We start from the raw sequence: 26958 nt of genomic DNA on the forward strand, positions 1-26958 counted from the left end.
CAGTAAGAAGTTTAACAACACCAGGTTAAAGTCCAACAGGTTTATTTGGTAGCAAAAGCCACACAAGCTTTCGGAGCTCTTAGCCCCTTCTTCAGGTGAGTGGGAATTCTGTTCACAAACAGAGCTTATAAAGACACAGACTCAACCGGGATATTGGGTTCATGTCACACTATTTGTAACTCCCACAGTTGCGTGGACCTGCAGAGTTTCACTGGCTGTCTTGTCTGGAGACAATACACATCTTTTTAGCCTGTCTTGATGCTCTCTCCACTCCCATTGTTTCGTTTCTTAAAGACTTGATTAGTTGTAAGTATTCGCATTCCAACCATTATTCATGTAAATTGAGTCTATAACTTCTTTCCATGCAAAGTGCCACTTACAGATAGAAACTAGAAGCAGGACTAGGCCATTTGGCCATTCGAGCCTACTTGGCCATTAGTTTTGATCATGGCTGATCATATTGAATATCCTGATCTTCCCCTCCCCCCCCTCCCCCCTCCCCCCCCCCTCCCCCCTCCCCCCTCCATATCCCGCGATCCCTTTCGCTCCTAGGGGGAACTATATCGAATTTCTTCTTGAAATCAGAATGTTTTGATCTCACCTACATTCGGTGGTAGTGAATTCCACATATTCACCACCCTCTGGGTGAAGAAATATCTCCTCACCTCACTTCTAAAAGGTTTATCCCTTAACCTCAAGCTATGGCCCCTAGTCCCGGACTCCCCCAACCCATTTGGCTGCTGCCCCGCACAGATTTCGATACGGAAAACCCTTGGGCTGAGACACAACTGCACAAATTTGAAGATGAGCCTCGTCACCTTTCTTTCCTCAATAAAGCTTATGTTAACGGAAACAGAGTTGGACAGACTTTTTTATCATTTCAAGGTGCATGCCGCATTGAAGTGAGCATGAGTCAGATGCCAAGGGATTTTCATCGGCCACTCGCTTTACCTCGCAGGAGTACGTTTTCTTTTTAAAGTTCAACTTGAATGAATAGTCACGGCATACAAATCTAATACCAGTGCAAACCCGCCACACGGTGGCATAGGGCCCAACACGTCCATTGGGGTAATTTGCAGGGATTAAGTCAAAGTCCAGAAATTCAAAGGCTGCATCCCACCTAATTCAGTGGCCCTGCACTGCACTGTTCCCCCTCCTGGGGGCGCCTTGAAATATACCTCCACCACACTTTCCGCTCGTGCATTCCAATCTTAAAATGATTGAAAATGTTTCCTTGTGTTGCCGTTCGTTTATTTAACCTTACATTGGTGTCCTCTGGTTTTCAACCCATTCATAATGGGAACAGTTTCTCCCGATCAAACTGTCTGGATACAGCATGTGTTTGAACATTTCTACGAAACGGCCTCTTCATTCTTCATTTGGAACAAGATAGTTTCTCCAAGCTATCAACATAGCGGCAGTGCATCAATCTTGGAACCATGCTTGCAACTCTCGCTTAAGCTGTGACATCCATCCTAAAGTGCGGTGCTTAGAACTGGTTAAAGTACTCCAGCTGCAGGCGAACAAGGTTTTTTTATATATATAAATCATAGAATCTTGTGCAGAAGGAGGCCATTCCGCCCATCGAGTCTTCACCGACCACAACCCAACCAAGCCCTATTTCCAGAACCACATGCATTTACCCTCGCTAATCCCCCTGACACTAGGGCCAAATTTATCATAGCCAATCCTCCTAACCTGAACAAACAGTACAGCACAGGAAAAAGGCCCTTCGGCCCTCCAAGCCTGTGCCGCTCCTTCGTCCAACTAGACCAATCGTTTGTATCCCTCAATTCCCAGGCTGCTCATGTGACTATCCAGGTAAGTCTTAAACGATGTCAGCGTGTCCGCCTCCACCACCCTACTTGGCAGCGCATTCCAGGCCCCCACCACCCTGTGTAAAAAAAAAAAACATCCCTCTAATATCTGAGTTATACATCGCCCCTCTCACCTTGAGCCCGTGACCCTGCGTGACCGTCACTTCTGATCTGGGAAAAAGCTTCCCACCATTCACCCTATCTATCCCCTTCATAATCTTGTACACCTCTATTTGATCTCCCCTCATTCTCCGTCTTTCCAGGGAGAACAAACCCAGTTTACCCAATTTCTCCTCATAGCTAAGACCCAGCATACCAGGCAACATCCTGGTAAACCTTCTCTGCACTCTCTCTAATGCCTCCACATCCTTCTGGTAGTGCGGCGACCAGAATTGGACACAGTACTCCAAATGTGGCCTAACCTGCGTTCTATACAGCTGCATCATCAGACTCCAGTTTTTATACTCTATACCCGTCCTATAAAGGCAAGCATACCATATGCCTTCTTCACCACCTTCTCCACCTGTGTTGCCACCTTCAAGGATTTGTGGACTTGCACACCTAAGTCCCTCTGTGTTTCTATACTCTTGATGGCTCTGCCATTTATTGTATAACTCCTCCCTACATTATTTCTTCCAAAATGCATCACTTTGCATTTATCTGGATTAAATTCCATCTGCCACCTCTCCGCCCAATTTTCCAGCCTATCTATATCCTGCTTTATTGCCCGACATTACTCATCGCTATCCGCAAGCCCAGCATCTTTGGACTGTAGGAAGAAACCGGAGCACCCAGAGGAAACCCACACAGGCACAGGGAAACAAACAAACTCCACACAGACTGTGAATCGAAACTGGGTCCCTGGCACTCTGAGGCAGCAGTGTTAACCACTGTGCCACCCTGCCACCCACAATGTTCAATCATAACTCTTTTTCTTATTTTTTTTCAGGGGATATGTTGCCCATGCCTAATTGCTCTTGAATTATGTAGCCATTTAAAAGGGCAGTTAAAATTTTACCACATTACCTGGTCTGATCCACAGAGATTTATTTCCCTAAACAGCATTGGTGAGCCAAATAGGTTTGCATTACAATCAATAGCATCACGGTCACCATTAGGTTTCTCTTAAATTCAAACTTCACCATCCAGTGGGATTCGAATCTAGGCCCTTGGAGCATTGCCGTGGGTCTAATACCCAATGATGACACCACTTCGCTGCCACCCTGCACAACTCTGCGTTTATTTTCAATCTGCCATGTCACATTCAATATCTTGTGCATATGTGAGGCACATGTTTGGCTGGCACAGTGGTTAGCACTACTGTCTCACAATGCCAGGGAGCCAGGTTCGATTCCCGGCTTGGGTCACTGTCTGTGTGGAGTTTGCACATTCTCCCTGTGTCTGAGTAGGTTTCCTCTGGGTGCTCCAGTTCCCTCCCACATTCTGAAAGACGTGCTGGTTAGGTTCATTGACCCGAACAGGCACCGGGTTGTTGTGACCAGGGGAATTTCGCAGTCACTTCATTGCAGTGTTAATGTCAGCGTTACTTGTGACTAATAAATAAACTTTATGTACTCCAAAGTTTCTCGATTCCAGCACTCCTTTTAACATTTTACGGCTTATTTAATATTGCCATTCACATTCTTCTGACAAAAATATATTTAATTTCCACTTCACTGCATTACAATTCATTTGCCTCTGGTTTGCCTATTCGAGAGGCTTCTTCACAACCTTTTAAAGTTTATCCTAACCACCACTGCACTTCACATTATGTCTGAGCTTTATGGCATTCGCAAATTCTGTAATAAGGACCTACCAGTCACCTCCAGGGAAACCGAAACCTATTCCTCCAGTCTGAATAACACAGGCCTGCACTAATACACTCTGATGCCTGCTGCTCAGCTAACTCTGTACCCATACTGGCAATCCCTCTTGTTTTCAATGGGCTTCAGTGCTTCTCAATGGTGCATCACCAAAAGTCTTTGGAAAGTCTATGTACACAGCCTGAACCAGATGAACAACTGGGCCTTCTCCCTGGGAACAGAAATCTCTATATCATGAGAAACAGCCTGCTTCAGCACGTGCTTACTGGGATGCCTTTTGAGAGATGCACATGCCAGGTGGCTACCTAACTGCCTTCAGACCCATTACTGACCCTGTCCCCATAAAAGGGCAATTTTTCCCTTTCATGAGACTGTGCCTCATCCCCAGCATTGGGAATGATGCGATTTGAACCCATGTCCCCGGAACATTACCCTGCAACTCTGGAATATTATTCTCATGATATTACTGGTACACTGCCATCTCCCCCTAAACAATCACAGCAGCACTCAAGCCTACAATTTTCTGATGGAATCACTTGATCACCAAAAATAGGCCCCTTATCCATTAGGCCATACCACCACCAGATAAGTATGTGCCAATGTTTCTGCAAAGGCAGGCAGATGCCAAAATCAACAGTCCAGCCACCGATATTTGAAAATAAATCCACGAGCAACTATCTTGTTAGCAAACCGAAAGGCAACACAGCCCATTGCAGAGGCAGGCTCGTGAGATTAAGAAAGTCGTTAGTTCAAATAATTATTGAAAGGTCAGTAAGGAAGGGAAACACATCATTCTGAAGTGCCTTGTGTGTATCGAAGGCACCGTCCAAGATAATACCCTCCTCTCCAGCCTCCCCACCCCTCACTGTCCCTCCCCCCACCACACACACACACATAGCAGCACCACAATTTGTGCTTTGCCCTAGTCACACAGAGATCTGGGAGTACATGTCCACAGACCCTTAAAAGTGGCAGCATGGGTGGAAAAGGTGGTGAAGAAAGCATATGGCATGCTTGCCTTCATTGGACAGAGTATGGAATACAAACGTTAGCAAATTATGTTACAGTTATATAAAACATTGGTTAGGCCACATTTGCAATACTGTGTCCAATTCTGGTCATCACATTACCAGAAGGACGTGGAGGCTTTGGAGAGAATACAGAAAATGTTTACCAGGATGGTGCCTGGTATGGAGCGTATTCGCTATGAGGAGAGATTGAATAAACTGGGATTGTTCTCCCTGGAAAGACGGAGGCTGAGGGGTGGCCTGATAGAATTTTACAAAATTATGAGGGGAATAGATCAGATGAACGTTTGGAAGCTTTTTCCCAGGGCAGAAATGACAATTTCAAGGGAGTACGAGTTAAAGATAAGGGGGGAAAGGTTCAGTGGAGATGTGCGGGGGAAGTTTTTTTTACACGGAGGGTGGTGGGGGCCTGGATTGCACTGCCAATTGAGGTGGTTGAGGCAAATACGACATTTAAGATTTATCTGGATAGACACATAAACAGACAGGGAATAGAGGAATATAAGCGGTTGGTCTAGATAGGACAATGTGATTGGCACAGGCTTGGAGGCCCGAAGCTCCTTTTCCTGTGCTGTACTGTTCTTTGTTCTTTATATGCTGCCCCAAATCCCCACCCTAGCTCACCTCGCCCCTCTGTTGGTTCCCCTATACCTGCCTGCCCTAATAGTCACAAAAAGGTAGTTGGATGAGATGTATTCGAGACAGCCGGTGAAAAAAAATCATTCATTCATCTTACACTATCAAATACTGAAATGTCCCCATGCCACTCCCCAACAGCCACTTTTACAGATTTCCCTGCTCCCGTTCGGGTCGGTTGATAAACTAGTGACAGATCGCTTGGCGAGCATGTTGTGTTATTCACCAAGACCTACTTCACGTCCGTAATCCATTGAAAGAAAATTCTAATCCAGAGTCACTCTAAAGAGGTCACAAAGATTTCAAAACACCCGCTTAAAACATGGGATACAGGTTCTTCAGTCCATTCAGTTTGCACAGTCATGTCTTCTTCAGATGAACAAATATTCCTAATCGACCTGCCCTGATCCAAGGTTCCCTTAACTCCCTTTTCCTTCATCATCTTGACCAATCTAATCTTAAATCACATTCTTACGGTATAGAAGGAGACCATTCAGCCCATTGTGTCTGCAAAGGCTCTCCAAACGAGCATCATGACTTAGTTCCATTCCCATGCCCCTGATCTTTGGACCTCAGGTAATCATCTAATGCGATCTTGAATGTTGCAATTGAACCGACCTCCACCGCATTTCCAGGCAGTGCATTCCAGACCCCAACCATTCTGTGTCTGATAAAGATGATTTTCTCATGTCACACTTGCTTCTTCCGCAAACCCACAAGAGATGGGTGAGATCCTAAATGAGTATTTCTCATCAGTATTCACTGTTGAGAAAAGCATGGATCTTAGGGAACTTTTGGAAGCAAATAGTGATGTCTTGAGGAGCGTACATATAACAGAGAAGGAGGTGCTGGAAGTCTTAAAGCGCATCAAGGTAGATAAATCCCCAGGACCTGATGAAGTCTATCCCAGGACACTGTGGGAGGCCAGGGAGGAAATTGCGGGTTCCCTAGCAGAGATATTTGAATCATCAATAGTCACAGGTGAGGTGCCTGAAGATTGGAAGGTGGCAAATTTTGTGCCTTTGTTTAAGAGTAGCTGCAGGGAAAAGCCTGGGAACGACAGGGCGGTGAGCCTCACAGCTGTAGTGGGTAAGTTGTCAGAAGGTATTTTGAGAGATAGGATCTACAGGCATTTAGAGACGCAGAGACTGATTAGGGACATTAGCATAGCTTTGTGAGTGGAAAATCATTTCTCACAAATTAGATTGAGTTTTTTGAAGGGTAACCAAGAGGGCAGTGCAGTTGATGTTCTCTACATGGACTTTAGCAAGGCCTTTGACAAGTACCACATGGTAGGTTGTTGCATAAGGTTAAATCTCACAGGATCCAGGGTGAGGTAGCTAAATGGATACAAAATTGACTTGATGATAGAAGATAGAGAGTGGTTGTAGAGGGTTGTTTTTCAAACTGAATGCCTACGACCGGTGGTGTGCCTCAGTGTTGGGTCCACTGTTATTTGTCATTTATATTAATGATTTGGATGACAATTTAGTAGGAATGGCTAGTAAGTTTGCAGATGACACCAAGATTGGTGCCATAGTGAACAGTGAAGAAGGTTATCTAGGATTGCAACGGGATCTTGATCAATTGGGCCAGTGGGCTGACGAATGCAGATGGAGTTTAATTTAGATAAATGCAAGGTGATGGATTTTGGTAGATTGAACCAGGGCAGGACTTACTTAGTTAATGGTAGGGTGCTGGGGAGAGTTACAGAACAAAGAGATCTGGGGGTGCAGGTTCATAGCTCCTTGAAAGTGGAGTCACAGGTGGACAGGATAATGAAGAAGGCTTTTGGCATGCTTGGTTTCATTGGTCAGAACATTGAAGACGGGAGTTGGGACGTCTTGTTGAAATTGTACAAGACATTGGTAAGGCCACACTTGGAATACTGTGTACAGTTCTGGTCACCCTATTATAGAAAGGATATTATTAAACTAGAAAGAGTGCAGAAAAGATTTACTAGGATGCTACTGGGACTTGATGGTTTGAGTTATAAGGAGAGGCTGGATAGACTGGGTCATTTTTCTCTGGAGCATAGGAGGCTTAGGAGTGATCTTATAGAGGTCTATAAAATTATGAGGGGTATAGATCAGCTAGATCATCAATATCTTTTCCCAAAGGGAGGAGAGTCTAAAACTCGAGGTCATAGGTTTGAGGTGAGAGGGGAGAGATACAAAAGGGTCCAGAGGGGCAATTTTTTCACAGAGGGTGGTAAGTGTCTGGAACAAGCTGCCAGAGGTAGTAGTACAAGCGGGTACAATTTTGTCTTTTAGAAAGCCTTCAGACAGTTACATGGGTAAGATGGGTACAGAGGGATATGGGCCAAACATGAGCAATTGGGACTAGCTTAGGGGTTAATAAAAAGGGCAGCATGGGCAAGTTGGGCCAAAGGGCCTGTTTCCATGCTGTCAACCTCTATGACTCTATGACTATCACTCTAAATAACATTAACTCTTGATCCTGATAGGAATTGAATCAATTTTGCCCTATCTACTCCATCCACTCCCCTCCTGTACGAAGATGGGATTAGAAAGGGCACCTGTCTGGTTGCTATGGACCAGATGGAATGAAAGGCCCCCTTATGTGCTATATCCTTTCTGTGATTCTCTGATTTGATAGTTTTGAATATCTTTATCAAATCTCCTTTTTGCCTTCTCATCTCCGAGGAAAACATTTCCATCCTCTCCAACCTATCCTCCTACCTGAAATTTCTCATGGCTGGAACCATTCCTGTAAATATTGGCAGAATGTTTCTCTCAAGTTCTATCACTCCTTATCTTAATAGCTTAAACTGTCTGGATAGCTCTCGTTATTGAGACACCCACTACTTGCGACAGTGCACACCTGAGGTAGGCAGCATCTTAGTGAATCTGGTCTGTAGCTTTCCTAATGCTGAATGAGACCGTATGATGGGAAGCTCAACACTGCACACAGTGCTCTAACTGATGCTGTATTGAGAATAGATTTAACCTTATCATTACTACTTCCATTCGAAACTAATTCCTCGATGAAAGTACAGTCTTTAGGCAAGTTAAGCCATGGGACATTTGACCCCGTCATAACTGATATTTTCACTCTAAATTTAATCACACTTCTGGGTGAGAAACGATGATCTGCAAAATGTCTGCTTTTTTTTTACATGTCCATGCCTTACCTCTTCGCCTTCTCCATTTTATATATATGAAAACAATGACTGCCAGTAACACCACCACTACTGCGACAATCAGTCCTATGTGTTTGTCTTTCTTCATCTTTCCTTCTGAAATATATTGAAAGGATTTATTAAATATAATTTTCTATGCAAATAGGCAATCCTATATTACACTTCTGACACTGTTCATGTTATATGATGATAGAGGTTTTAATGTGAATAGTATCCCATTACCATTTAGTTCATCATATATTATTGTATTTAGGAGGTAGGACATGGAGGAAGAGTATGTAGCCTGATGGGTATTCATAAAGGCAAACTGAAGACGTCAGCAAAGCCTGCTGGTTAAAAGAGCTAACTCTATATGAAGCTAAGTACTGTGAGAGCAGCAAAGAATAAATACAGGAATCGATTGGACAGTGGCCCTTGCGTGTCGTATTCCTGAGAGAATTACGATCCGTGACAGAGGCATAACACTTGAGCACTCATGACCAAGACCACAGTAATTGATTAGTGTCTGTCCTGTGAATATGTTACTGGAAGCATGGTCTGTGGCAGCAACATCTGTATGAGAAGAAGAGATTCAGAGACATTGACAACAGTGACCCGGGATCACCCACTGCAGAACAAGCAGCAAGACACCAAGTTTGGGACTCTGGGACATCAGAACAAAGCCCATCAGTAGGGGAATCCAATCAGTTGGCCTCACCTCACATAGGATTTCTAATTCCAAGTCGTGAGTTTGGATATTTTGTGAAGCTTTCATACCCTTTGAATACCTTGTGGAGAATGAAGTAGGTCAGCGGTTAGTTACTTTGTAATTAACGAAGTCAGAGTTTAGACGTTTTGTGCATAATGAAGTAAAGGCAGAGGTTGAATAATGTGTATCTAATGAAGTTAGATGCCTGGCATGCTAAAGTTTTGTAGTACAGTTTGATACTTTTGTGGTAACATGGTAAAGTCATAGGAGATTTGTTGTGCAATACTTTGAGAGATTGAGTGTCTTTGTCCACAGCATCAGTTGACCCAAATTCGAGAGCAATGAGTAAGAATTGGGATTTGTGAGGAGAGGAAGGAGGGAAAAGAAAGGACTGGCAAAAGAGTAAGCAAGTCAGAGAGAGAAAATAGGAATGAGTAAGTGCCACATTATAGGAAGGATGTGATTGCACTAGAGAGGGTGCAGAGAAGATTCACCAGGATGCAGTCTGGGCTGGAGGGTCTGACCTATGAGGAAAGATTGGATAGGCTGGCGTTGTTTTCCTTAGTACAGTGAAGATTCAGAGGGGACCAGATAGAAGTGTATAACATTATGACAGACACTGATATGGTAGGTAGGGAGGTACTTTTTCCATTAGTAGAAGGGTCAATAACAAAGAGGCATAGATTTAAGGTCAGAAGTAGAAGAGTGGAGTTGAGGAGAAACAGAGGAAGCTGGGAGTCTGGAACTCATTGCCTTAAAGGGTAGTTGGGTCAGAAACTCTCCTAACATTTAACAAATTATTCGATATTCACTTACGCTACCATAACCTCCAGGGCCTTGGGCCAAGCGCTAGAAAATGGGTGTAGTGCAGTGAGCTCTTTGTTGACCAGCATGGACACGATGGGCCAAATAGCCTCATTCTGTGCTGTAAATATCTATAAATGTATAGGTGGGGGTAGGAGCTGATGGCTGGAAGGGAGGTAGCTAGGAAAGGTAAGATTCAACTGGCCAGGATGTTTCTCTATTTAATGTTGGAATATTATCATCCGAAATCCATCCACAACTCTGCGCATTATGTGCAGATCCACAGCTTGAAATGTTCATGGCATTCGAAGGGTGACAAGGTGAGTTACCCTGCGAGTTACCCAGCAACATAGTGGAAGACAAAGAGAGGGAGGGATATATGCAGGAGGCTGGTCAGTCTTTGTTTTTGTTCAGTACTGAACTGACAATCAACACAATGCTAAACATTCCCATGTGCTATGATATAACATTAGGTGCGACCCGCTCACTGCCAATCGGCGGCACGGTGGCACAGTGGTTAGTACTGCTGCTTCACAGTGCCAGGGTTGCCCCTTAATGCCAGAGGGTTTAACAGGGTAAATATATGGGATTACAGGGATAAAGATTGGGTGGGATTGTTTCCGGTGCAGGCTCATTGGACCAAATAGCCGCCTCCTGCACTGTAGGAATTCTATGATTCTATTCTATGAATCTATCATCAAAGTGACACGTTCACAAATTGGTGCAGAAACTTTGAAACCTTGACAGCTCTCAGCAGTTTCAAAGTTAGCTGACAGACAGACGGGTAGAAACAAAGATGGAAGTGTGTAAAATGCAGCGAAATGAGCAGCTCGTCATGAATGCATTTAAGATGGAGATAGATAGTTTCTTGGTTGGTAAGGGGATCAAAGGTTACGGGGAAAAGGCGGGAGAATGGGATTGAGAAACATATCAGCCATGATCAAAAGGCGGAGCACACGTGATGTGCCGAACGGCCTAATTCTGTTCTTATATCTTATGGTCTTATGAGCTGGTCAATGTGATCGCACGATTCAAAGCATTGTCCCCTGGGAATGGGGGGGGGGGGGGGGGGGGCCTTTCAGCAACTTTCACAGCCAACTGCAGACAGTGGAGAATAATGTTTCCGAGAACCAAAAGATATCCGAGGCAGACAGTGGGATACCAGTACATGTGGTGAATGTAGTGCTCCACAGGCTAACCATGGGCCTCACTATGGAGGGTGAAGTCTACGCTGCCTACGAAATCTGCAAAACTACCTTGCCCAAGAAGGAACTCAGCTCTCGAACATACCTAACTCGATGTTTCTTCCAAAGCCTCCCCCCCCCCCCCCTCCGTCAAACCGTTAAGCGGTAAAATCTCAGGGGACTGGACAGCTCCCTGTTTTTGTCTATTTGGTGATAAAGCTTGTATGACAAAGAAATAATGTGAGTTATCGAAAAGAAAATGGTTGGGTCCGCACATGCTGGACTACAACATCATCAGGAAATGTGTCCTCACCCCAAGCAACAGTCTTCCCACCCGGCAAGCTGCTGTGTTCAATGTGACAGCAATACTGCTTCCCATCATACGGGTCAAACTGGAGGGTTGTAGTCAGTTGGTAGGTTCCGTCTTCATTGGGCAGCAAGCCGGTAGATTTGGTCTCGGGGACTTGTAATCCATTCTTCAGCCAGGTCACATTGATGGACTGTGGGTGAAATCCACGCACGGCGCAGTGTAGGAACCAACCAGGCCCTTCCCTGGCAGTGACTGAAACCTGGGGAATAACTGGATGAGAGACTGAGAATTACTTTCAAGTAATGTGCAAACCGGACATTGTACTATGAAATCGAGTGGGAAGCTTAGCTTTTTGCTTCCAATGTGAAACAGGCAACATCGAATCAGCCATCTGTTATAAGACGCAGAGAACGTCTCCAATGTCATAGAATCATAGGGTGCAGAAAAGGCTCTTCGACCCATCAAATGTGCATCGACACGTGTGAAGCACCTGACCTCCCACCTAATCCCATTTACCATAACTTGGCCCATAGCCTTGAATGTTACGCCGTGTCATGTGCTCATCAGATATTTTCTAAAGGATGTGCGGCAACTCGCTCTCCCACCCTCCCAGGCAGTACATTCCAGACCCTCACAATCCCCTGGCTAAAAGGTGTATCCTCACCTTCCCACTAAACCTTCTGCCCCTCACCTTGAACTTGTGTCCTCTTGTGACTTACTCTTCAGCTAAGGGGAATAGCTGCTCCTTAGCCACTCGTAATCTTGTATACTCAATCAGGTCGCAGCTCAGTCTCTCTGCTCCAACAACCCAAGCCTATCCGGCCTCTCGTCACAACCTAAATGTTCCATTCTGGGCAACATCCTGGTGAATCTCCTCTGCACGCCTTCCAGTGCAATCACATCCTTCCTGTAATGTAGCATCCAGAACTACACACAGTCCTCTAGTGGCATCCTCACCAAAGTTCTATACAACTCTAACATGACTTTGCTGCTTTTGTAATCATTGCCTCATCTATTGTATTCAAACAGCCGGCTTATAACTGACCACCATGCTGCCCTCAACTTACCTTTTCTGGTGAGGGATGTGTTTCCAAAAGCATAGTATGTCCACCACAGATTCACACAATCCTTTTCGAGCAGGCTCTTGAAATAAAGGCTCATGTCTTTCAGTTTATCCCACTTCGCTTTTAATTCCTCAGCGACTGGATCATGTGCAGTCCAAACCAAGGTGTTTATATCAAAGCTCAAGATGTACCTCCCATCGAAAGCGAACTTCAAAATCCCACTGCTCGCTTTGTTACCATTCAGCTCACAGCCAAACAGTCCTTGTACGTAATGGATACCTGAAATGGCAATTCAGTCGATGGATGCTTAAATCTTTCTCACAGTTATTTACATCAAATGTGAGAATTTCTCCTTCACTCAATGTGCATTGTCTTTCGATGGTTATTAAAGCTGTAATAGGTACACAAACCCTTATGCAATACAACACTGTCCCCAGGTCCAGTATATCTAGAATTGGATTCAAATAAAGATGAGCGCAAATGGAGAGAAGTGTGAAGTGATCCATTTTCGGAGGAAAACTATGGAAAGACATTGTAAGATAAAGGATTCACTCTAATGGGGGTGCAGAAGTGCACGGTGGCACAATGGTTAGCACTGCTGCCTCACAGTGCCAGGGACCTGGGTTCAAATTCCAGCTTGGATCACTTGCTGTATAGAGTCTGCACGTTCTCCCCATGTCTGCGTGGGTTTCCTGTGGGTGCTCCGCTTTCCTCCTACAGCCTGACAGACATCCTGGTCAAATGAACTGGCCATGTTGAATTCTCCCTCAGTGTGCCCAGACAGGTCCCGGAGTGTGACGACTTGGGGACTTTCACAGTAACTTCATTGCAGTGTTAACGTAATCCTACTTGTGAAATTAATAAATCAACGTAAACTAGAATCAGAAGGACCTGGGTGTTTTGTCCATTAGTTATGAAAGTGGCAGGACAGGTTACATAGATTCATAGTATCCCTACAGTGCAAATGGAGTCCATTCAGTCCATCGAGCCTACACCAACAACAACCCAGGCACTATCCCCACAATACCATGTAACTGAAAAATCTCAGTCGGTCTGACAGCATCTGTGGGAAGAGAATAGAGCCAACGCTTCATGTATAGATGGCCCTTTGTCAGAACTGTTCTGAAGAAAGAAAACCGTTCTGATGAAGGGTCATCCAGACTCGAAACATTGGCTCTATTCTCTCCTCACAGATGCTGTTAGACCTGCTGAGATTTTGCAGCATTTTCTGTTTTAGTTTCAGATTCCAGCATCCATAGTATTTTTCTTTTACCTCACGTATTTACCCTGCTAATACCCCTGACACTCAAGGGCCAATTGAACACAGCCAATCAACCTAACCCACCCAACTTTGAAGCGTGGGAGGAAACCAGAGCACCCACAGGAAATCCACACAGGGAGAACATGCAAACTGTACACAGAAAGTCACTGAAGTCGGGTCCCTAGCACTGTAAGGTAGCAGTACTAACTATTATGCCACCGTGCCGTCCATCATGGGAGCAGTAAATAACGCAGATGGTATCTTGGGTTTTATTGATGGGAGGATAATATACAAGAGGTTACACTAAATTTGCTGATGTAACCATTTTGGCCTCAGTTTCCAGCTCTGGCACAATACTTTGAATACATTCGAGATGGTGCAGAAAATATTACAAGAATGATTCGAGGGATGAAGAGATTCAATTATGAAGATAAATTGGATAAGTTTGAACAGTTTAATCTGGGAAAATGGTTGAGAGGAAATTCCAAATCACAAGAGGTCTGGACAGAATAGATAGGGAGAAGCTCTTCTCGCTGCTGGAAGGATCCAAAAGGAAAGGGCACAGATTTAATGTAATTAATAAAGAAGCAAGGAGAAACTTTTTCATGGAATGAGTTGTTAGGCGTTGCAATGCTCTGTCTGAGAGCATGGTGAAGGTGGGTTCAACTGAAGCATTCAAAGAGGAATGAGACTACTTTCTGAAAAGGAAGCAAGCGCAGGGTTCTGGAGAGAAGTGTTTCAGGGGGATTGGTGCCAGATGAGTTACTTAATCGGAGTGCCGTTGCTGAAACGATAGGCCAAAGGACCACCTTCTGTGCAATAACCATTCTGTGATTCCATGAGAAGCAAACGAGAGTGTGAGAATGTCAACCGCATGGAAATTCAGGCAGGTAGTATAATGGGTGACTCACTAACCCCCAAAGTTAATAAAAATGCCCCTGTCGGTCACTCCATTGACCTGAAATTAATTAACTCACTTGCTGTTTGGTTTTCCTCCCGCAACCAACTGTCAAACTGTCCCTTGATGATTCCGTGGAAACCAGCTTCAGTGATGGTGCAATGTTCCCAGTAGTTCTTGTTAAATGCTTCCGCCATCCATTTTTGCCTTGGAACAATTGTGCTGATAGTGTTGTCATAATAATCTGTCTCGCAGCCATCCAAAAGCCCTATAACACTGTACTGTGGGAGATCCGCAAGCCCGTGGCTCAGGATGTACTGATAGAGCAGAGAGTGAGACGCTAGGACAAATTTTAAAAGAGAGAACATTCTCATTGACAAATCAAACATTAGGAACATCAGCTGGCGGAACAACTTGGGAAAGAGTTTGAAATGAGAGGACAATCCCAAATATTTTACACAGGAAAATGTAAATCGTGAGCGAAGACATCAATGCGGTGACGGCAAAATGAGCAAATTCTATCCACTTCCATGTTTATTTCCATTTTCAAGATAAAGATGATTTGAATAAATTACTTCAATCATCTAATTTATCTACTCAACTTTTAACTTAATCGCTCAGCAATGGGAAGTTTCTGTCAACTTAGTGAGGCACTGCGCCCAGCATTACAAAGCCATAGAGCAGGAGTTCCCAAACTGGGTCTCCTTGAAGGGTCTCCAAGGGGGTCCACAAAGCTGACGGCCGCCATGTGACCACCAAACGCAGGTTCAAAGGAGCAAAGTTTTAAAGTAATTAGAAAAATCAAATCGCCCAATCAGGACAAGGTCTCTGGGAGCACTGGATGCTGACAGGCTGAGGATTTTCCTTGTTGTTAGCCCACAATTCCTGTGTTTTGTGTTTGTGACGTTAGTGTACCTTTAAGAGTTTTTTTAAAAATCATATTCTCTGTAGCTCTCAGCTGATGTCATTGATGCCAAGTTGGCTGGAGAGGTCCTTTCATTGCTCCTTAAGTGGCTTAATGGGGGTTGTTAATTTTTACAATGGAATTAGTTTTATTACCCTGCATTGTTAGGGGGAAGTGTGTTTGCAGGTCAGGTGACAGTAGCTCTTTCTTTTTAAGTCTTGAGCTGCAGCATTTAGTCTGAGAAGCGGCATGAAGCTGAAAAAAAGTCTCTCCCTCTCCCGGTTTTTGAAGTTCTGCTGCATAGCTGAAAGCAATGCATCTTCTCTTCCTGAAGGAAAGATTGTGCTGTTGGTGGCTTGACTCCCCTCTCTCCCTGGTGTTTTGGGAAGCTATTCTGACTTCAAACTGTTCTGAGTCTGTCAAGAGAACTGCAGAATACATCCAAAGGACACAATTCCACTATCACATGAGCATTAGCCTTTGCTGTGTTGAACCTGTTTAAAGGGATGTTTATGGGATTGGTTTTCATTGGAACATCTTAGATCTATTTGTTGAGGGTTATACATTATTGCGGTTGTTTTGTTTTTGTTTGTAATTGATTAAAGATATTGCTAATTTTCCTTCCATACATGACAACGATATTCTTAAACAAACTTTGTTTGATAAGTGGGTCATTTGAATCATACCTGAAGTGAAACCGATCATGCTTATCCTGGCCAAATTCAAAATGCAAAACTCATGATCAAGGCAGGCTCCATAAAACACTTTTGAGTTTCTGACCTGAACCATAACATGTTACAATTAGTTATTCTTTCATGCGACATGGCTCTCTTCCCCTTCAATAAGCTGCTGGGCTCATTGTGACAGGAACATGGCTTCCGGTCATATGGGTCAACAAATTAATAAAGATCTGATGGACAATACGGCAATGGGAGTGGCAACGATAGCATTAATATCACAAAGCATTGGTTCAAAGTCCATGTTAACAGCAGAATAAAGAAACAATTGTTGCAGAGGGACATATATCCTGAACATGGTCTCTAAGCAGCCTAATGTCACAACATTGCACCCAATGGGTTGTACCCTTCAGAGGGTGGGCAATGGTACCTCCATGAGAACCCCTGGAAAAGGATAGGAATTTTGTCAGCTTCAACTCTGCAATGTTTTGAGGAATGGGTGTTTAATGGGGGAACATAATTTAGGCATAAAATGGGACTCATGGAGTGAACTGTGACTATCATTCCATTTATCTGAATTGGATATCAATGGAATATGGAGGGTTGACTGTGCCCTGCACACACGGATTTCAATTTTCTAGCTGTAGAACATAGAACATAGAACAGTACAGCACAGAACAGGACCTTCGGCCCATGATGTTGTGCCGAGCTTTATCTGAAACCAAGATCAAGCTATCCCACTCCCTATCATCCTGGTGTGCTCCATGTGCTATCCAATAACCGCTTAAATGTTCCTAAAGTGTCTGACTCCACTATCACTGCAGGCAGTCCATTCCACATCCCAACCACTCTCTGCGTAAAGAACCTACCTCTGATATCCTTCCTATATCTCCCACCATGAACCCTATAGTCATGCCCCCTTGTAATAGTTCCATCCACCCGAGGAAATAGTCTTTGAACATTCACTCTATCTATCCCCTTCATCATTTTATAAATTCATTCTCCCCTCAGCCTCCTCCACTCCAGAGAGAATAGCCCTAGCTCCCTCAACCTTTCCTCATAAGACCTACCCTCCAAACCAGGCAGCATCCTGCTAAATCTCCTCTGCATTATCGCCAATGCTTCCACATCCTTCTTATAGTGAGGTGACCAGAACTGCACACAATATTCCAAATGTGGTCTCACCAAGGTCCTGTACAGTTGCAGCATAACCCCACGGCTCTTAAACTCCAACCCCCTGTTAATAAAAGCTAACACACTATAGGCCTTCTTCACAGCTCTATCCACTTGAGTGGCAACCTTTAGAGATCTGTGGATATGGACCCTAAGATCTCTCTGTTCCTCCACAGTCTTCAGAACCCTACCTTTGACCCTGTAATCCACATTTAAATTAGTCCTACCAAAATGAATCACCTCACATTTATCAGGGTTAAACTCCATTTGCCATTTTTCAGCCCAGCTTTGCATCTTATCTATGTCTCTTTGCAGCCTACAACAGCCCTCCACCTCTTCCACTACTTCACCAATCTTGGTGTCATCAGCAAATTTACTGATCCACCCTTCAGCCCCCTCCTCTAAGTCATTAATAAAAATCACAAAGAGCAGAGGACCAAGCACTGATCCCTGTAGCACTCTGCGAGCAACCTGCCTCCAGTCTGAAAATTTTCCATCCACCACCACCTTCTGTCTTCGATCAGACAGCCAGTTACCTATCCAATCGGCCAACTTTCCCTCGATCCCACACCTCCTTACTTTCATCATAAGCCGACCATGGGGGACCTTATCAAACGCCTTACTAAAATACATGTATATGACATCAACTGCCCTACCTTCATCAACACACTTAGTTACCTCCTCAAAAAATTCAATCAAATTTGTGAGGCATGACTTGCCCTTCACGAATCCGTGCTGACGATCCCGGATTAATCCGCATCTTTCTAAATGGTCATAAATCCCATCCCTAAGGACTTTTTCCATCAATTTACCAACCACCGAAGTAAGACTAACCGGTCAATAATTACCAGGGTCATTTCTATTCCCTTTCTTAAACAGAGGAACAACATTCGCCACTCTCCAGTCCTCTGGCACCATCCCCGTGGACAGTGAGGACCCAAAGATCAAAGCCAAAGGCTCTGCAATCTCATCCCTTGCCTCCCAAAGAATCCTAGGATATATTTCATCAGGCCCAGTGGACTTATCGACCTTCAGTTTATTCAAAACTGCCAGTACATCCTCCCTCCGAACATCATAAAACATTGATGTCATATACATGGATTTTAGTAAGGCGTTTGATAAGGTCCCCCATGGTCGGCTTATGATGAAACTGAGGAGGTGTGGGATAGCGGGAAAGTTGGCCGATTGGATAGGTAACTGGCTGTCTGATCGAAGACAGAGGGTGGTGGTCGATGGAAAATTTTCGGATTGGAGGCAGGTTGCTAGCGGAGTGCCGCAGGGATCAGTGCTTGGTCCTCTGCTCTTTGTGATTTTTATCAATGACTTAGAGGAGGGGGCTGAAGGGTGGATCAGTAAATTTGCTGATGACACCAAGATTGGTGGAGTAGTGGATGAGGTGGAGGGGTGTTGTAGGCTGCAAAGAGACATAGATAGGATGCAAAGCTGGGCTGGAAAATGGCAAATGGAGTTTAACCCTGATAAATGTGAGGTGATTCATTTTGGTAGGACTAATTTAAATGTGGATTACAGGGTCCAAGGTAGGGTTCTAAAGATTGTGGAGGAACAGAAAGATCTTGGGGTTCATATCCACAGATCTCTAAAGATTGCCACTCAAGTGGATAGAGCTGTGAAGAAGGCCTGTAGTGTGTTAGCTTTTATTAACAGGGTTTAAGAGCCGTGGGGTTATGCTGCAACTGTACAGGACCTTGGTGAGACCACATTTGGAATATTGTGTGCAGTTCTGGTCACCTCACTATAAGAAGGATGTGGAAGCGCTGGAAAGAGTGCAGAGGAGGTTTAGCAGGATGCTGCCTGGTTTGGAGGGTAGGTCTTATGAGGAAAGGTTGAGGGAGCTAGGGCTGTTCTCTCTGGAGCGGAGGAGGCTGAGGTTAATAGAGGTTTATAAAATGATGAAGGGGATAGATAGAGTGAACGTTCAAAGACTATTTCCTCGGGTGGATGGAGCTATTACAAAGGGGCATAACTATAGGGTTCGTGGTGGGAGATACAGAAAGGATATCAGAGGTAGGTTCTTTATGCAGAGAGTGGTTGGGGTGTAGAATGGACTGCCTGCAGTGATCGTGGAGTCAGACACTTTAGGAACATTTAAACAGTTATTGGATAGGCACATGGAGCACACCAGGATGATAGGGAGTGGGATAGCTTGATCTTGGTTTCAGATAAAGCTCGGCACAACATCATGGGCCGAAGAGCCTGTTCTGTGCTGTACTGTTCTATGTTCCATCTATTTCCTCCAGCCTATTAGCCTGTAACACCTTCTCTTCCTCAAAAACATGGCCCCTCTCCTTGATGAACACTGAAGAAAAGTATTCATTCATCACCTCGCCTATCTCTACTGACTCCATACCCAAGTTCCCACTCCTGTCCTTGGCCGGCCCTAACCTCACCCTGGTCATTCTTTTATTCCTCACATAAGAGTAAAAGGCCTTGCCGTTTTCCTTGATCCGACCCACCAAGGACTTCTCATGTCCCCTCCTAGCTCTCCTAAGCCCCTTTTTCAGCTCATTCCTTGCTAACTTGTAACCCTCAATCGAGCCATCTGAACCTTGTTTCCTCATCCCTACATAAGCTTCCCTCTTCTTTTTCACAAGACATTCCACCTCTTTCGTGAACCATGGTTCCCTCACTCGGCCATTTCCTCCCTGCCTGACAGGGACATACCTATCAAGGTTATATCCATTCTGTGCTAAAAAATCATAAAACAGCATATCTTGGAAAAGAACTGTAAAGTGGCACAGTAAATGCCAATTATGAACAGAACTTTGAACAGTCATGAATCTCGTGAACTACTTTATGATGTAGCGTCGTCAGTCATTAGACTGTTTTGATGTTGATTGGCCTGTTTTGGTTGTTGAACTTGCACCCAGAGAACTTAGCACCAGTGAAATTTTTCCTTGCAATAGGCTTTTTTTTTTGCGTTTCCTTACACAGTAAACTATGTCCCCAAGCTAAATGAAATAGATTTTCATAAATGCAGAATTTGAATCAAGATCAGTTCAATTTCAATCGAGGAATAACTTGTTCACACAATGTATTGTGAGAATGTGGGATGCTGCCTCTGTGAGTCTTTCATTCCCTTCACATTCCTTGAAGTTCACCCCCACAAAATTCAATGAGGCACTTAAAAACATAGAGAGCAACTTCATCAAACCTTGTCAGCATTATCTTCCTAATCCTGCATTCATCATTCACTTATTTAGCTTATCTTGAAAAATCGATGTTTGTGCTCCAGCTGCTTGACGTGTAATCATGTTTCACATTCTTCCTCAGTAACACCCTGAACCCCAATTTGGTGCCATCTGCAACTGCTGAAATTGCACGAAATGTTTGTTTCAAAGGTGGTTAGCAAAGATCCCGGTGGATCACTACTTCTCATCTTCCAGAGATTGGGGTAACCACATTGGAATACATAGAATCCCTGCAGTGCATTACTTGTCGTGTTTTACCCAGGAATCAATTCCTGGTTTAATGAACCCTGTAAAAGACACAGGATATCTCAGACCAGGCCTTGGAAAGTGTCCCCGATTCCTTAGTTTATAGAGTATATTGCGTATAGCAACACTGATATCGGGTCTCTTTCCTGTTTTTGTGTGCGTGCGTGCCTGTGCGCGTGCGTGTGTCGCCTGCATCCTCTCTGTTCGTCTATCAATGTGTAGATGTGTCTCTGCCTGCACCCAACTCTCGGACAATCTATCTCATTCTCACTCCTTTTACCTCTCTGACACTGTACCTTGCTGTGCCTCTGTCACGCTTCTCTCACTCTGTACCTCCATCTCTCTCTCTCTCTCTTTGTGTCTGCATTCTTGCCTCTGCGATTCAGAACAGCCAATATCCATATATAGCAAGACCTACACATTTTTAGGCATGGGCTGATAACTGGTAAGTAAGATTCACGCCATACCCAAGATCCAGGCAATCACCCTCTCCAGCAAGAAAGAATTAAAAAATCTCTCTTTCATATTCAACACAATTCCCATTACTAAGTTGCTCACGATCAATAATTAGTTGTAACCATTGTCCAGAAACTGAACTGGACTAACCAAACAAAATACTGTGGCTGCCAGAGCAGATCAGAGGCTAGGAATCCTGCGATGAGTAACTCACCTCCTGACTCCCCAAAACCTTTCCACCATTGGACAAGGCACAAATCAGGAGAGCAACAGAATACTCTCCACTTGGCTGGATGAGTGCAGCTCCAACAACACTCAAGTGCAACACCGTCCAGAAAAAGCCATGACTGCATGCTTAAACATTCACACCCTTCAACACCGATGCATTGTATACCATATAAAAGATGTACTGCAGCAAATAACCAAGGCTCCTTCAACACTACCTTCCAAACCCATGACTCTACCACTTAGACAGCAGAAATGTTGGAACATCACCAACTGGATGTTTGCCTCCAAGTCATTCACCATCTTCACTTGGAAATATATCACTGTTCCTACAGTCGCTGGGTCAAAATCCTGGAATCCATCCCAAACAGCACTGGGAGTGTACCTACATGACTGTGGTTCAAGAAGGCAGCTCACCACCACTGTCTCAAGGGCAACTAGGGATGGGCAATAAGTGCTGACCTAACCAACAATGCCCACATCCCTAAGAGGGCAAAGTAAATTACTCCGCTTATCGCTCTGTAGTGTCCTTTCTCCTGATCGAGCCCTTTCTACGTTTCATGAAAGAACAAAACAAAGAACAAAGAAAAGTACAGCACATGAAAAAGCCCTTCAGCCCTCGAAGCCTGTTCCGATCATGATGACCCAACTAAATTTTAAAAACTAAACTAAAAAAAATCCCTTCATCTGCCTCCCGATTCATGTACCCACCCCCAGATGCCTCTTAAATGTTGTAAATGTGCCTGCTACCGCCACCTTCCCTGGCAGAGCATTACCGGCACCCACCACTCTGTGAGAAAAAATTATCCCACACATCGCCCTTACACTTTCCCCCTCTCACCTTGAACCTGTGCCCCCTTGGAACTGACAATTCCACCCTTGGAAAAAGCCTTTAACTATCCATCCTGCCTATGCTTCTCATAATTTTGTAGACCTCTATCAGATTTCCGCTCAAGCCTCCGTATTTCCAGTGAAAACAATCCTAGTTTATTCAACCTCTCATACAAAGAACAATACAGCACAGGAACAGGCCCTTTGGCCCTCCAAGCCTGCACCGATCATGTGTTCCTAACTAGACCATCCGTTTGTATCTCTCTCTTCCCAGTGTGTTCATGTGGCTATCTAGATAAGTCTTAAATGATCCTAGTGTGTCTGCCTTGACCACCTTGCTTGGTAGTGCGTTCCAGGCCCCCACCACCCTCTGTGTAAAAAACATCCCCCGCATATCTGTAATGAGCCTTGCCCCCTTACCTTGAACTTGTGACCCCTTATGTTTGTCATTTCTGACCTGGGAAAAACCTTCCAAATGTTCACCCTATCTGTGCCCTTCATAATTTTATAAACTTCTATTAGGTCACCCCTCAACCTCCCCTAGTTTACTCAATCTCACCTCTTAGCTAATACCCTCCATACCAGGCAACATCCTGGTAAACCTTTTCTGCACTCTCTCCAAAGCCTCCACGTCCTTCTGGTAGTGTGGCGACCAGAACTGGACGCAGTATTCCAAATGTGGCCTAACCAACGTTCTATATAACTGCAACATCATATGCCAACTTTTATACTCTATGCCCCGTCAAATAAAGGCAAGCATGCCATATGTCTTCTTCACCACCTTTTCCACCTGTGCTGCCACCTTTTACGGATCTGTGGACTTGCACGCCCAGATCCGTCATCATAGTCAACAATCCATCATCATAGTCAACAACCTCAAGACCAGGCAACATTCTGGTGAACCTTCTTTGCACTCTCTCCAAATGTTCCACTTCCTTCTGACTGTGGTGACCAGAACTGCACGCAATACCCCAAATGCGGCCGAAACAAGGCTTCGTATAGCTTCACCTTGTGTTTCATTCTCTGTGTATGTCTTTCTCTTCTGTTTTCTCTTTCACTATGACTTTCACTGTGCTCCTTGCTCATTTCTCTGTCTCTCTAACTTACAGTTTTTATCGTCTCTTTCCATCGATCAAGCCCCACTCTACCTCTCTCCTCAGTGACACTCCTGGGTATTTATTTCGTTGTCTCTAATTACTTTTCACTGTATGCTAATACATGTGACAATAATAAATCAAATCAAAAATCGTCTCCGTCTGAGAGACAGACTGTCTTTCGTCCCTTGTCGGTCACTGTATTTGATCCCTATAGACCGCCCCCCGCGCCCCGCCCCCGCTCCCTCCCCCGCTGTGGTGTTCTTTCCTCCGAATTCGCTAATCTGCAGTTTGGATGTGATTCAGGATTGGGGAAATTCCTCTCATTTTTCACTGAGGAAACGAACAATAGAGTTGCTTGGAGCGCGCATTCCAACGATTAATCACAAGCCAGGGTCTATGAAAGGAAGGGGGGGCGTGGGGGTGGGGGGTGGGGGCGGCGGTGGAGGTGGGAATGGGTCTATCTTGTGGTTAGGCTGATGTCCCGTGTTGGGTTATTGACAGTTCATCTGAACAGGCCGAACACCTGAAGCTGAGCTGGTGTTATGTGAAAATGTAACCATGTTGCAAAGTGCACTGCCTCTTTGAGGACTCCAGAATGTGTGTGAGCCGCTATTGCAAAGCTGCATTTATTCGAGTTTTGTGACAACAAAAACCCGAAACTATGGTCAAATTTACTGGGATTTTTTTCCATGACTCTCTATGCAAGGACATGACTCTTTTTTTCACTCACCGAATGGGGTATGCGTCAGAAAAATGCCCCTGATTCAAATTCAGCCTTTCATAAGTTTCATGGAAATAACATAGCTTGTGGGACATTTCTTTCTGTGGGTGCTGCTGGCGAGGTCGCCATTTATTGTCCATTTGTGAGCTATTTGGCCACTCTGGAGTCGGCAGCTAAGAGCCCAGTTGTGGGGCCAGAGTCACAGATCAGCCAGTCTCAATTGCAGCAGTAGATAGTTGAGCCGTTTATTTTTTGAAATCCGCCAGCACTTCAAACGTTTATGTCAGGATGAGTGTGTGTGTGTGTGTGTGTGTGTTTCTACATTCAAATTCTCAAAATGCTATACCATCTCCCGGTGCCTGGATTATTAATCCAAAATTTGGGAAAGGGTCACTCGTTCAGTAACACGACGACTGAACTAACACAGCCCATCGAACAAAGAGCCCCCAACAATGTACAGGTGCTCCCTTAAGCAAGCCGTGTGTTTGCGAACGCTTGTCAGCAACATGGAACAAGATGAGGCCATTCTGTCCGTCGACCCTGCTCCAACACTTAATATGATCATAGCTCGATCGGACACTTCAATGCCTGAGACATCCAGCATCCCACCAACCCTTTACGTTACTGTTAATCAGAAATCTATCAATCTCTGCTTTAATAGGAGGACGAGCTCAGTCCACCTTCTGCCCCAGCAGAAGCACATCTCAACATGTAATCGCACGGTGGTATAGTGGTTAGCATTGTTGCCTCACAGTGCCAAGGACCTGGGTTTAATTCCTGGTTGGGTCACTCACTGTCTGTGTGGAGTCTGCTTGTTTTCCCTTACCTGTGTGGGTTTCGTCCCATAGTCCGAAAGGTGCCCTGGTTGGGGGCATTGGCCATGCTAAATTCTCCCTCAGTATACCTGAACAAGTGCCAGAGTATGGTGATTAGGGGATTTTCACAGTAACTTCATTGCAATGTTGATATAAGCCCACTTCTGACATGAATAAACAAAGGTAAAACTTAATCATTCATCATACATGCGATTAGCCTGTCATTGTTCAATGTCTTGGAGCTATTCCAAAAACATCATAAATAGACACAATCTCCTTCAAAGTGCCCAAGATGTGCCCATAAGAAGGGAACTTATCCTTTGACATGAAGGTAAAATCAATAGATATTTTTTGTAAATTAAATGGGGGGGGCATTACAGCAGAAGGCAACAAAGCAGAAATCTAAACAGCAAAATGCTGGAAAGGCTCAGAAGGTCTGGCAATATCTGTAGAGGGGGAAAGTTTTAAAGTTTCAGGTGGGTGAGTTCTCCTCAGTGGTGAGAATGGAGGGAGTGCCAACCAGAGTTAAGATCTCAACTAAAATGCAAAACTGTAGATAACAAGGAGAGAAAAGGAAACAGGAGCCCATTTGATTTAAATTTCTCAATATCACCGGTTCTCTGTGTGTACTTTCCACAGTGCATTTATTTAATGTAAATTGCCAGTATTGTCCCTTGTTACCTGAAATAAAATATTCCATAAGGGAAAATGGTATATGATTGCACGCTTAATCAGGCCACCTCCTTGTTTACAAATATTTTGTGACTGGCTTTGAATATATATGTGTTAGGAGGCACTTGGGGTCTGGTTTAATCCATAATTCTATGTTTCCATTTGTGGAGGATATTGAGTTGGATGATCATAACAGAAGGCAGAGGAGGCAAGATGGGCCGATTGCCCCACTCCTGCTCATATTTTCTACATTTCTGTGTATGCCAAGACAGAATTTAGAACTCTCCCAGCTTGATCTCTGATAACTGAACATTGGGCGTCTATTAGGGACATGGCCTAGTGATATTATCACTAGACTATTAATCCAGGAACTGAACTAATGTTTTTGGGACCCAGGTTTTAATCCTGCCATGGCAGATAGTGGAATTTGAATTCATCAAAAAATTCTGTAATTAAGAATCTACTGATGACCATGAAACCATTGTTGATTGTCGAGAAAAAACCCAACTGATTCACTAATGTCCTTTAGGGAAGGAAATCTGCAGTCCTTACTTGGTCAGGTCTACATGTGAATCCAGAACCACAGAAATGTGCTGTGATGCCCCTCAACTGTGCCCCCCCTCCCCCCCCCCCCCCCCCCCCCCCCGCCCGGGGCAACTAGGAATGGGCAATAAATGCCTGCTAGCGATGCCCATGTCCCAAAATGAATTGAAAAATATACATTGATGTCAGTCATAAAGAGATGTGTCCTGAACTCCCCTGTAGGTGTTATTTATGCCCGGGTTAGTGAAGAGCTGTTTCTAATTATTCGAATTGCGAAGGTTCCCTTTAACTCAACATGGGCATCACACAACCGACACTGCCTGTCACAATCACATTGTACAAATCTGAGACTGGTAGCAGTGGTGTATTAGCAGCCACACTGTGCAGTTTGTGTCTGTATGTCCACCTTTTCAATGTAAGAAGTCTCACAACACCAGGTTAAAGTCCAACAGGTTTATTTGGTAGCAAATACCATAAGCTTTCAGAGCTTGCTGCTCCTTCGTCAGATGGAGTGGTCTCTGTTCTCCAACAGTGCACAGACTCAGAAATCAAGTTACAGAATACTAATTAGAATGCAAATCTCTACAGCCAGCCAGGTCTTAAAAGGTACAGATAATGTGTTTGGAGGGAACATTAAACACAGGTTAAAGAGATGTGTATTGTCTCCAGACAGAACAGCTGGTGAGATTATGCAAGACCAGGGCGAGCTGTGG

The 26958-nt window shown here is 44.4% G+C and overlaps 1 protein-coding gene across 1 annotated transcript in view; it reads right to left on the minus strand.

Annotated features, from left to right (window-relative positions):
• LOC144496972 (class I histocompatibility antigen, F10 alpha chain-like) overlaps positions 1–26958 on the minus strand; it is a 35243-nt gene that overhangs the window by 1621 nt on the left and 6664 nt on the right. Inside the window, exons 2-5 of the mRNA XM_078217631.1 lie at positions 14756–15016; positions 12521–12796; positions 11457–11723; positions 8459–8563 (exon numbers count right to left, since the gene is read on the minus strand). Of these exons, the coding sequence (XP_078073757.1) occupies positions 8459–8563; positions 11457–11723; positions 12521–12796; positions 14756–15016 (909 nt within the window). The remainder of the gene's footprint in view (positions 1–8458; positions 8564–11456; positions 11724–12520; positions 12797–14755; positions 15017–26958) is intronic.

This window comes from Mustelus asterias, chromosome 8 (genome assembly GCF_964213995.1).
Source record: "Mustelus asterias chromosome 8, sMusAst1.hap1.1, whole genome shotgun sequence".
Classification (NCBI taxonomy): domain Eukaryota; kingdom Metazoa; phylum Chordata; class Chondrichthyes; order Carcharhiniformes; family Triakidae; genus Mustelus; species Mustelus asterias.